We start from the raw sequence: 13389 nt of genomic DNA on the forward strand, positions 1-13389 counted from the left end.
GATACTCGGCGGTTCGGAGGCACACGCTCCTTGCCGTAACCGACGGCGTGGCAGGAGACTGCAGGAGAGTTGGAGAAACCGAAACCGAACAAAAGCTGCATGAGGAGCTTGAGAATGACGATGATGATAGTGAATGAGCGAGCAGTGGCTAGGTGGCGCCAGCCACCACCCGATGCATGGGTTTGGGGCTTTGGGCCGCTGGACCTTCCAGCATCTACTGAAAGCTACAAGGACGACGGGACGGTTTGTTCTGCTGCTCAACGCCACATGTGCTACGCCTACGCTACAGTGCCCCTACGCTGCTTCATTCTTTGTGTTGTGGGTGCACGTTGCGTTCGTCGACTGTGCTTGTGCCTTGTGCCATCGCCGTCGTTCTTCATAGTGATGGCGACCGCCACCCCAGCGAAACGACCACAGCAGCCGGCAAATGACTTGGAAAGAAAAGTAAAGATATTGAAGGAGCTGAACGAAGGCATTTCTCGGCAAGAGGTAATGAAAAAGTATGGCGTCAAGAGAAGCATGCTAAGCGACTACGTGAAAAACAAAGAAAAAATTTTCGAAGCGTTTGACAGCGGCAAATTCACCAGGAAGAGAAAAAGGCTAAGGACGGCTGCGCACCTGAAACTGGAAGTACTGCTTCGGTGGATTACAGACATGCGTGACGGACAGCTTCCTTTGAGTGGCCCGCTGATCTGTCAGCAAGCTGACAGGTACGCACAAAAAATGAACATAGAATCTTTCAGTGCGTCTGAAGTATGGTTCGCCCGCTTCAAAGAAAGGCACGGATTAGTCTTTAGAAACGTGTGTGGGGAGAAGACAGCGGTGGATGAACACCGCATTGCTGACTGGAAGACAACCGAGCTTCTCCAGTACCTGGCTCGTTATGAACCTGCTGACGTCTTCAATGCCGACGAAACGGCACTGTTTTTCAAAGCCTTGCCGGACAAAACAATCACCTTTAAGGGTGACCCGTGCGTTGGAGGGAAGAGGAGCAAGGAAAGGGTCACTGTGCTTCTCGCTTCAAATATATCGGGCACGGAGCGCCTGCCACTACTTGTCATCGGGAAGGCAAAAAACCCAAGGTGTTTTAAGAACATTCCCCGTTTGCCTGTGGAGTATCGAGCCAATAGAAAAGCCTGGATGACCTCGGATATTTTTCAAGCTTGGCTGCGGCTGCTCGACCGCCGCTTCTCCGCTAACAAGCGCAAGGTTTTACTTGTAGTGGACAACTGCAGCGCGCACACCCGAGTGACAGGGCTGGAGTGCATAGAGCTCGTATTCCTTCCTCCGAACCCGACGGCTGCACTGCAACCGCTGGATCAGGGCATAATTCAGCACGTAAAATGCAGATACAGGAAGCATGTGCTAGAACGGATGCTGCTGTGCAAGGAGTCAGGGCGAGAATATGACCTAAACCTCCTCAGTGCAATTCACATTTTAGTGCAAGTTTGGAACAACACGCCGGCCGAGGTCATAGCCAACTCCTTCAGGCACAGCGGGTTTGTCCGCCCTGATGACTGTGACGTTCCTCCAGAGGTGACTGCAGAGGATACCCCAGAGCCCACTGAAAATATGGACAACGAAGAGGTGGATGACAGGCGCTTTGAATTTCTCCTACCTAGTGGTGTCCAGCTTGCCGACTACGTAGCAATAGACGATGATGCTGCCGTTGCTGGCCTACTGACTGACGATGACATATTATCGGAAGTGCTCGACGGGGACGAAAATCATTCCGATGAAGACGATCGCGACCCGCCGTCGCGACGTCGCACCGTGCAGGAGGCCGCGGAGGCCCTCACTGTACTAGAGGAATTTTGTGTAGAGTGTCGCGACAGTGAGCGTGCGCACCACCACCTGATGGGGTTGAAGAAAATCGTTCTCGCGCAAATTCCGGCGACTAGGCAAACAAAAATAACGCAGTTTTTCATGCAATAAAGGTATGTTTATGCGCCGTACATTTTTCTTGTTATTTTCATGGTCCATTCGACAATCCGGAATTTGGTTAACTCGGACATTTTTTCCGGTCCCTTGAGATCCGGATTAACGAGCTTTTCCTGTATGACCCTCCCATATGAAAGGGAGAAGGCTAAGTTGGCAGCTCCTGCCAAGCGTAACGTCAGGCGACAGTACATCCAGTCAGTGCGCGGCCATATCAGCTGCCAGCTACCACCTGCCCGCATCCCGCTAATGATTTTTCGCTCACAATGCCGATGCTGACATCAAATTTTGTGGTGAATGGGGCCTTTAACATTCTCGCATTAACACGGCACCTTGAACCCAATCACAGGGTTCTATCTAATGCACAGAAATTCTCCTGTGGCTATCAACATTACACGTGGCATGCTCAGATTATTTTTTTTATCGCTGCACCAACAGCATCAGGCATGGCATTACATTGGGGAAAAAAACTGCAACATAAAACATAAAAAGGGCACCACACTTTCAGTTAGAAAACAAACAGCAAACAATCAAGCACAATTCGAAGTAGCAATTAAAACGGACTAACAAACTGAGTGTATACCTATAAGTGTATAATGATGAGCAAGAAACAAAGAGCAAAAAGAGATGAGCCGCTCAAAGTGCGTCTCATCAAAACTGCCCCAGTCAGCTTGAGTGCAGCACTTTGGCAGTTCAATGGGCAATAATTTCAGAAAACTACTTACCTCATCGTACGGGCTAGTGCTCTCCCCGAATCCTGGCACCTCCACTGGTTCATCTTGGTAGGGCTCGTCTTCAGCGGCAATTCTTTGAAAGACATCCCGAAACACCGCATAGAATCCCTGGTTCCAGAAGAAAAAGCAATGCCAGATATTGATTTCACCATTTCAAGACTTCACCATCCTCATCACCAGACTGACTGCACCGACTGCAGATCAAAGGCCTCTCCACTATCCTTCGAATTACCTGAGCCAGCTGCATTTACCCGGTCACCGCAAACCTCCTAACCTTATCCACCGACCTAACTTTCTGCCGCCCCCTGCTATACACTTGCCTTCTCTTGAATTTATGCAATTACCGTGAAAGATAAGCTAAGTGGTTTTAGGATTTGACCAGCCTAAAGGAGACTAATGAAATGTCCAAAATTCGGATAACTGGAACTAGGAGCGCAGCCCTGGCTGACACCCATGTAAGTCTATGGCATTGGAGGCTGGCTAATTTGGACATAGGCATTCTTGCACCATTTAATCCAGACTCAGGGGTAGAGGTATGAAGCATAAAGCCAGCAGTTGTCCACATAAAACTCCTTGCACATGAATTGCATGCAGCAGTCACGCCCGTAACACCTCAGCATGCATGATATGGCAGATGCAACAATGATCAGAAGTCTCCCCCACTACCAAGTTGCCGTTTCATTTCTCTTAAATTCATGCCGTCCTGCTGCTGACACTAGGTGTGCACATTGGCAAGTCGCACCATTTCAGACACCGTTTTGTGTGCCGTTAGTCTTATTTATTATTACTAATACTACTTTTATTCTGAAAATAGGAAAATAGCGCCATTCTAATGCCTACGCATATCTACCTGTCTTGTGCCCACATGCTTCCTTTGCTCTTCGAGTAGGCTGAACCATCATGTTTTGAGAATGCTACAATGGTTCACTGCTCAGTCCATGAGGCATAGAATCCTCAAAATGCAATGGCAGTTGTGCCACAAGAAGGGCTGCGAAACCACTTCTGGTTTTCTTTAACATTCTCAACAGTGTGCACAAAGCAAAGAACTTGACAACTGTTGTGTTGCCATTGCATGTACATACTGTACACATTCGGATGGCTCGTCTGAGGGTTTAAGGTCCCAAAGCGACTTAGGCTATGAAAGACATTGTAGTGAAGGGCTCCGGAAATTTCTACCAGCTTAGGTTCTTAACGTGCACTGACATCGCACATCACAATGGCGTCTTGCTTTTCGCTTCTATCAAAAAGCGGTAGCCGGGGCCGGGATTCGATCCTACATCCTCGTGCACAGAAGTCGAGCGACCTAACCACTGCACCACCGCGGTAATATGCGTTCATTAGTTTGGTCACAGAAAAGCTCCGGCAAACTTAACAACTGATTTCGTTGGCTAAGTGAAAGAAGAAAACTGTACAGCGATGATTTCACGGATGGCCGTTTCATTTGGCGCCTCAGAAGCCCCTGTCCCTTTCCGATTCAAACAGCTGGGTGGCCTGGCATCCAGATCTGGTCAGGCTACCAGCGTAAGCATATGCATGCATAGACGTGCTCACGCGCACATACTCACAGGCGGACACTCAGCCTATGTTCGGAGAAACAAAACCGCACGAAAACAAGCAGCGTCTTCACGTACACTTTCAGCTCTGACGCGTTTCTTTCTGTCCCCAACAATGACACCATAAAACATTATAGTTGTCGCTTAGTTTTCATTTTAATGCACCGGCAACTCCATTTGAGGTGCTCATTAGATAAAGCAAATATGATGCCAATGGTTTTCAGCAATTTCTTAGGGACACCCAATAATGTGAACACTTTACCTGGTCTTTTAAAAGAGAAATTAACAACGCTTTACTGTGCAATGCAACAGACAGTAAGCTGATAGGCATGTAATCTTTCAAGTCTATCCCCTTGCTTATGGATAAATAAATATGCGTCTTTCGTTTATGCAGCGACATTCATTTCTATGACGAATTAGCGCAGCCCTGACAAATATTCCAAATACATAAAGACTTTCTTTCTTCCCGAGGGGAATTGCTTGGGATAGGGATTTATACCAAGAACCCCTTGCACATGAAGTGGCCGGTCTACATTTACGTCATCGCTGCAGTTTTATGACTTGTGGCACGTCAAGACGATAATCACTGAATCCTCCGTGGATGAAATTTCACAAAGCAGCGAACCGATGCAAGACACATATCATAATGCACCACTTCCTTTCATAATTAACAGCTGATATAAAGGTGTGCGAATATTTGGAATTTCGAATATGAATGGGATATGTTTGTTATTCAATTCATATTCAAAGAACTAATGTTCAGGATTTCCGAATATTCAAAAATTATATTCAAAAATTCAAAAATTTCCATATTCACCGCAGGCCCATTTGATAATTCGAGCTTTTGGTTAATTCAGGTATTTTTTTCTAGCTCCTGAAAGGCTAAATTAACGAGGGTTCACTGTATTAAGCAGCGATATGACAGCTCTACCCTATTTCAAGCAGCTCCTTCCTGTACAAAAACTGGTATAAGGAATCCTGTATAGAGTTTATACTGGATGTTTCAGTAGGATAACCCCACAGTATACACTACTGTGCAATTCTAGTTTCCTTTAATTGTAAATACTACATGTTAATTCTGAAATAAACAAGAAAAACAATGATTGCTATTTTTTAATCTCCCACTTCTTTTTTCCAATGATCAGGTATTCAAAAAATTTCAATATTCGCACTGCCTACTGGACATAAGAATGTTGCAAAAAGTTTGTGCAAAAATAAGAGGACACAATAAGCTACACAATGTACATTGCAGGTTGACAATTTGCATGACGAGCCCAGATGTACAAATATTTTACTATAAGAGCTATAGTTGTCATGGGTTTAGTAGTAGTAATGCAATGCCCCGGATCATACGAAAAAATGCTTATGGTAAACGCTTTATCTTTAAGGGCCCATTAATTCAGCGAGCATATCTGCATCAAGCATTTGTAAAAGCTACACGGCAGAATACTCACAGGAGTAAAAGATGCCACTAAAGCCTCATAATGATGGACTACAGTAATTGCTGATACATGCTGCAATTACTGCCAATTCATAGTACCTTCTTGGTTTCTCACAACATCTGAACCCTCATGCAAGCTAACAAAGCTACTTCCAGAGAAACTGCATTCTTGCAGAATGGTTCTGAACCTCTGACCCACCAAAATAGTAATTTAAACCAATATGTACCTACAGAATTATAGGCTACACCCACAGAAGACTAACCAAGGCAGATAAGTACCGGCTGAATGTATGCTTTCATAAGCAGTAATGGGTGCATAACATGCACTGCCGCCAAGTAATACAGGCTACAGCCAAAGTGGAAAAGATTCAAAAGCACCTTTTCATCATCACCGTAGCCACTGAAACAGGAGGAGTTGAAGAAGCAGTAGACATCCAAGCTATCGTCTTTGTAGTCGCCTCCCAGCCCTGAAATGCAAAGGCGTTCTCCCGTCAAGAAATGAACCAGAGATGAAAAAATTACGGAGGTTCAACGCTGCTGAACCGAATGTGGAGCAAACGCTCTGGCTGCGGGCTACCGAGCATTGCATCGAACACAACCAGCGTTCCATTGAACGCATCAAAGTTCACCAACGTTGTATGCAGAACCCACTTTCATGCCTGTTACGAACGTGCCTGCGTGGTATAGGGGTAACGAAAATTCAAATGTCATGGTAGGCTGATTCTAATGTCCCCCTCCCACATGAAAGAAGAGACCTGAGCTGGCGCTCTTTCAGGCCCCAGAGAAATAGTGCCAGTTTTCGCTACAAAACAAAAATCATGGATTTTATACCTAAAGGCCACACAGTCTTTAAACTCCAGAAACCTATTTCCGTCCAACAGAGCTTCTTGTTGGACTAGGTATGCTGAAGGCTTCTAAAATCATACAAAATGCAGGAGAAATCAAAGAGAAAGAAGTTTGTTTGAGAGAAAGGCAGATAAGTTGGCCTAAAGGAAGGACCATCTCGCCTGCTTACCCTTCACTAGGGAAGAGAAGAGTGCTAAGACAGGCAACAATGTGGATAGAAGAAATAGGGGTATGTACGTATATAACAACTTCAGGAGACATGCTTAAACACAACTGTCAGTAAAGAACCACGCTGCGCAAAAATGTGGCTATGCCTCCATTGCTTGAAGGGCTTTTCATCTCTCCAACAAGGCATTTAGCATGAGGTCCTCTAGGAGTGCCTGTCAGTGCTGTCAGCGAGAAATTGCAGGCAGGTTGTAACTGGCAGGTTACATAGCTGAGCCCCGACTCTTCGAGGGGTTGTAGGACTTAACAAGAACACATGATATCACAAAGTTGAGAGGAGCTGCAAACTCGAACTGCTCATTTAAGGTGGGAGAGAAATCAACCTTCCAAGGCTCTCTGATACCGAGTCAGGCACACTACTCCTTTGCCATGCAGGCACATTCATACGCTTTATGTCGTGGGGTCACCACGATTGGTGGCTGGAGAGTGTGGCAGCTTAGAACAGTATGCTAATATGAATGTGCAAGATAGTACAGGCACAAACTAAGGAATTGGTAATTAAGCGAGCAGGGACTACATGTAAGCAAACAAGGAACGGCAAGGGGAGGAACCTTCAAGGCTATCACGTCACACACTAAAGGGCAAAGGTGTCTTAAGGACATAGTTTTCAGCGCAAAGGCATGCGGCCAAAAGAAAGAAGAAGAAGAAAGACTATAAGCAGCGCTGTGTTCGTCCCTACAGTCTTTCCTCTTCTTTCCTTTGGCCATGTGCCTTTGCACTGAAAACTATGTCCTTAAATCTAGAATACCAACTAGCCCAACAACTAACTCTACTTAAGTCTCCCCTTAATTTTTGTGATGTCTATTTTGTGCTGCCCAAGACTGCCTTTAACAACAAAAATACTTTTCCTTCAAACATAGCCAGTGCTTGCTGAAATCATGCCACTAAATACTATGTACAGCATTTTAACTTGCAATGCACACAGCTACAACATTTACCTAGCTATAGACAGCTGCATCAACTGGTTTGCTTTTTTCTGTCCGATTAACAACCAACGGTAAGCAGTTAGTAGCAGTTGTGTTTGTTTGAACTCAGTTTATCATAACTACTTTTTAAAAACAGATGCTTGCTCACCAGGGGTGCACAGTGTGCACCTCATTTTCTGTGCATACTATCCACACTATTGTTTGGATGACTGACTCCTCGTTGAATCTAAGTCGATAATGAACACGCTTACTGAATTACTGCCATTGGACAGAAACAATTTTCTCCTAATAAAAAAAAAAGATGACTGAAGTTTAGGATTGGACTCATTTGGATACCAGTAGCTTTCTCCAATGTCTGTTGTATCCCTTACTTACCAGACACATAAGACCAGCTGAAAACCAGGCTCTAAGCAATCACCTCTCAGTAAAAGCAGCTGTGTACAGAATCTATGAGTGGCAGTCTCAGGTTCTAGACGCAGTTCAGGCTTTCCAAGCAGCACCAAACAGATTGTTTAAGTAGAGGAGAGAGGGCCATTTGAAAAATTACACACTTTGAGCTTATGCCTACATGCAGTTCCCGCACATCTACAGCCCATAACATCAAAGCTAAGTATACATAGCAAATAGAGCAAGTATAACAAGCACAGTGAGTACAGCAATCACTTGAATTTAATGTACTTCTAGTCTGTGCTATGATGTACTCAAGTTTGAAAATAAAATGCCCCCTAATATGCACACGATTAACCCCTTAGATTTCAAACTTCTATCGAGCAGAGCAAAGATTTCAAATTTTCAAGTATGTTAGCAAAATTAAACTGCAGGGAAATTATTCCGCTCATCCAGCTGTATAGATGCCAAAAGTAACTAAGCATGTGTACAAATTTTGTCAGGTATGCCCTATCAATGAGTATAAAAAGTGCTTTGAAGGTCTCAATTATACTTCATTTTCCCCATTCCTGCAAGCAGCTTACTTTAAGGTTTAAAGGGACGCTGCAGTGGTTTTCAAATAGATTATTTTTTGATCATGTCTGTGAAATTATTTTTTCGATTATGCATAAAACACCTGCGCAATCGCCTACTGAAAGCGCATAATTCAAATTTCCCGTGCCCCGCGCGATTGCTACAGCGGAGGAAAGCGGGGAGAGAAACCTCGCATCCCTGTCCGTTGTGACGTCACTGTGAGGAACCAGAGGCATTCTGAGTTAACGAAGGGGGCTTTCGACGTGCGCTGCTCCTCGTCTTGCGTGCATTGCGGACATACAAACCATGTCAACTTAGTGTTGTGCACCTGATACAACACAATTCTACATGTATTCGGATGCATGAACAGCTGTGGACGCGACAATATAACTTTCCATTGTGTTAAAAGCTTGCGGCGCAATGTGGCGTTGCTGAGAAGAGAGATAAATTCAAGCCGGCCAAAGGAAACATTCTACTCGAAGCATTTTCGTGACTGTGACTATGTTCCTAACGCGATTTTCAAAGGGCTTTGATAAAAAGGCATGGCTGAACCATGAGGCGGCTCCTTCTATTTCCTTGCACAAAAAAGTTGGGACAGTCACCATTTCCTAGAACTGCGGTTATTAAAGGAAGAAAAGAGAGGTAAGGCTTGTACTTTGTAGTTCCATTACTTTCTGACTATTCAGGTCTCATTTGTATGCGAACCAATGCGTTTAGCTCTGACTGCGATCCGTTCATGGAGTGCAATCTCGTGATGCGACGAGTAGACAGCATCGGCTTATGGTTGTATTAGAGTCTTTTTTTTTTTCTCCACAAAACCTCCGCGCAACGACTTCTGGGATTCTGTGCTAAGCATGCACAACTCATCAGCAGCACGCGCTGATGATTTTTGCGAACTAGCAGGTGATTAAGAAGAGTTCACTGCTGTGTCGCAGCTAAGCTGTGAAGGCTTTGCGAGTTCCAGCATGGCACGGCACATGCCTGATATGTTCGTGGAACCCTTACGGGAGCATTAAGGGAGCATTAATAGAAGATAAAGAATTTACCGCTGAGCTGAGTACAGGCGCATTCAGGTAAGGAGCGCACAGAGCGAGGTTTCCTTTGATGCTTCCGAACAAGCAATCATGAGTTGTTCATACATGGCCTCGTGATTTTGCACCTGTTGCTACGTCGTCCATTGTACACATTCCTTTCTTGCTTGGGAACACAAATGAAATAAATAAAAAAATAAAGCGACTAGGTTCTCATAAGAAAATACATTTGAGAACATGTTTTCCTCATGAAGGTATAGGTGCGGTATGTGGAGCTGCAGCTTGGTTTTCAACTTACATCGGCCGTCAATTCACTAACTTGTATTGTGAGCGTACGATAATGGGACAAGTTCTTTACATCTGCTAAATGTCCCATGACTCAAGCAGCATTCTGCGCGTGCTTGTATTGGTCTCCAGCACAATGGCCCCCTCAAAGGCTCGCATGCATTGCAGAGCTGGGCAACCGCGTTTAGCTTATTGTTCATTTGTTTGGTGGCAGCTGTGTACTGCTTCACTCTTTCTGTAAAATTCTTCGTATCTCCACAGGCACTCAAAGCAGAATTTAGTACACCAAGCCTTGGGTCCATTTTTCACAACAATGACCTTTCGGGCGGGGCGGGGGGCCTGAGATGAAGGTAGTCGGCTAGGACATTGTTCGCTGCCCTTCCTTCCCAAAAATATGCGCGCCGAGATTTCGCTGAGGGCCATGTGTTTTCTGCTAATAATGACAGACTACTTTTCAAAATGTCTTACTCTAACCAAATCAAGATTTCATGTAAAGCCTACGCTCCCCACAACGGAAGTGCTTCATCGTTTGTGGGTGCATCTGGTACGGATACATACGGTGAAAATCTCGATGGTCATTCAGGTGGAGATGACATGACATAATGACATTCACAAAGCCGCAGAGCTGCGATCAGCACACAGCGCAGCAAAGAAGCCGCATCGGCAGCTTCCTCGGTCCTCAAAATGTCACGCGACGTCTTGGCCAATCACAGGCGGCGTTGTGACCTGCGGTGAGCCCTGTCGCGCGGGCTGCTTACTTCTACTGAAAAAAGGCTATTTCTGCTTTCTTCTGCCTAATTTAAATCCGATATTCCAGTTCGCAGTATGAAAAAATGTGGGTTTCTGCTGAAAGCCCAATTTGTGCAAAAAGTGCTGCAGTGTCCCTTTCAAGGACTGATGAATGCAAACAGACCCGCTCCACGGAAACATCCTGCACTTACATAATACATGGCATCTATCTTCAAAACAGTTTCTTGGTTCCATTTCATGATTAAATTGGCCGCATGCTGCAATGCAGCCCATAAAAGAGTTCAAACTGTAAGCTCCAGCTATTCACATCATATCAAATCTTGGCAGGAAGTTCTACAAAAATAATTTATGTATACATATGGTGATATCCCCTTTTGACAGGGCCACAAATTATTTCCTTCCAAAAAGACAACAGCTGTGGCCTCACCTCCACTCAGAATGGCATCACGGTGCTTGTCGTACCAGGCCCGTTCCTGGGGATCGCTGAGAACGTCGTAGGCCTGCTGGATGAGCTTGAACTGCTCTGTCGCCTCCTGAAGGTTGTCTGGGTTCTTGTCTGAAGGCCAGTACAGAAAAACGCCATTGGCAAGAGATTCTATTAGTTCAAAAGATTACAACAGTGATGTCACATGTCATTTACTGCTTATTGTCATATCCACGAGATGAAAGGCAGCCTACCTTTTACCATAGAATGCATTCCACGCCAACAGTAATGCAGCTTGAAGAGATACAGATTTGGCCACAGTGATTCTGTGGATGACACTATACTTACGACACCAATTTGATGGTCAGGAACTAGTGATATGCTCATCAACAGGCTGAAATACTGGTTCGCCTAAGAAATAAGGCGCAGTTGCGACTAGTAGACAACCATCAGTAGCTACATACAAGGTGTATCCAAAAAGTTCTTGAATAAGACTGCCGAAAAAAAAATTTAAAAAATTTCAGATTAGTATGGAGCAATCATAACCTAAAACATTTCGCATGAAAATAGGTAACAGTGCAGGGGGCCACAAAAAGTGGCCCAGATATTATGGGTATAGTAACTGCTCCAGAAGAATCCTGGGTACCAGCACAACGTCCAGATATGAAGAGACAAACAAAAAGCATCATCCGCCCGTCCAAAGGTTAGAGAAAACTAAGGGTAAAATCAGCTCTTATGGTTGTTCTTGACTGTAAATAAACTGCTCAAAACTATTTTGCAACAGCTAACTACAGATCAAGAGCTTTATCTGCTACTGCTTGAACATGTTGAACATGTCAGTAAAAAAGCTGTATGCCTGCTTGGTGAGATCATTTTGCTGACCTTTCACAATAACATTGCACCGATCATTTGGTGTTTTTTCTACCTTTAAATTCTCATTTTGACCTGACCCGAGTTAGTTTCATAGATTGCCCGTTAGAAAGAGTTTGGCCGTTGTGTTGTATTTTATAGCACATAGAAGCCACCAGGGTGCAGCGGTGGCGTAGCGGTAGAAAATCCGCCTCGCATGCAAGAGGACCGGGGTTCAAATCCCGGTGCCACGCAATTCTCCACCGGATGAAAAAAAAAATATCCACGTGTCGATGGAATTGCATAAACAGGTTTGGGGTGCGACCTGATGCCGGTGAACACCTCCGCCAACGCACTCCCTCACCAGAACAGGAGCTGGCCACCCTGGTGCAGTAATTGGCCGCAACCTCCTATGATAAGCTCCATAAAACCCCGGCCCTCAGTCACCAGCGGCTGCGGAACAACTGACCACGGCGGTGGTCAGACCTGTGACGCAGCAGGGGGTGCTAAGAAAGCCTGGCTCCGCTGGACAGGCCGCCATTGGAAACTGACCCTGGCAACGTTTAATGCTAGAACCCTAGCTAGTGAAGCTAGCTTAGCAGTGCTGTTAGAGGAACTAGAGGGCATGAAATGGGATGTCATAGGGCTTAGTGAGGTTAGGAGGCCGAATGAGGCATATACTGTACTGAAGGACGGGCATGTACTGTGTTATCGAGGCTTACCGGAGAGGCGACAACTAGGAGTAGGTTTCCTTGTCAATAAGTATATAGCGGGTAATATAGATGAACTCTATAGTATTAATGAGAGGGTTGCAGGCATCGTAATTAGGCTTAATAAGCGGTATAAACTGAAGGTTGTACAGGCCTATGCACCTACATGTAGTTATGATGACCAGGCAGTTGAAAGCTTCTATGAAGATGTAGAATCGGCAATGCGAAAAGTAAAGACGCAGTATACTGTACTAATGGGCGATTTCAATGCCAAGGTAGGGAAAAAACAGGCAGGAGACAAGGCAGTAGGTGACTATGGCATTGGTTCTAGGAATAGCAGGGGGGAGTTACTAGTTGAGTTTGCAGAGCGCAATAACTTACTAATCATGAATACCTTCTTCAGCAAACGGAAGAACCGGAAATGGACATGGAAAAGTCCTAACGGAGAGACTAAAAATGAAATCGACCTCATAATGTGTTCAACCCCCGCCATTATGCAAGATGTAGAGGTAATCGGGAAAGTGCGATGCAGTGACCACAGGATGGTGAGGTCCCGAATTAGCCTAAATCTGAAGAAGGAACGCAACAGATTAGTAAGAAAGAAACCCATCAACGAATTAGCAGTGAGGGGGAGGGCAGAAGAGTTCAGGATCTCGCTACAGAATAGGTTTTCAGCTCTAACTGAGGATGGCGACATTACCCTAGAGGCAAGGAACA

The 13389-nt window shown here is 45.1% G+C and overlaps 1 protein-coding gene across 1 annotated transcript in view; it reads right to left on the bottom strand.

Annotated features, from left to right (window-relative positions):
- LOC146180872 (dnaJ homolog subfamily C member 21) overlaps nucleotides 1–13389 on the bottom strand; it is a 68372-nt gene that overhangs the window by 50250 nt on the left and 4733 nt on the right. Inside the window, exons 2-4 of the mRNA XM_084576197.1 lie at nucleotides 11117–11245; nucleotides 6045–6133; nucleotides 2664–2780 (exon numbers count right to left, since the gene is read on the bottom strand). Coding sequence (XP_084432323.1) covers nucleotides 2664–2780; nucleotides 6045–6133; nucleotides 11117–11245 — 335 coding nt within the window. The remainder of the gene's footprint in view (nucleotides 1–2663; nucleotides 2781–6044; nucleotides 6134–11116; nucleotides 11246–13389) is intronic.

Source organism: Amblyomma maculatum, chromosome 8 (genome assembly GCF_055883805.1).
Source record: "Amblyomma maculatum isolate TAMU_Amacu chromosome 8, ASM5588380v1, whole genome shotgun sequence".
NCBI lineage: Eukaryota > Metazoa > Arthropoda > Arachnida > Ixodida > Ixodidae > Amblyomma > Amblyomma maculatum.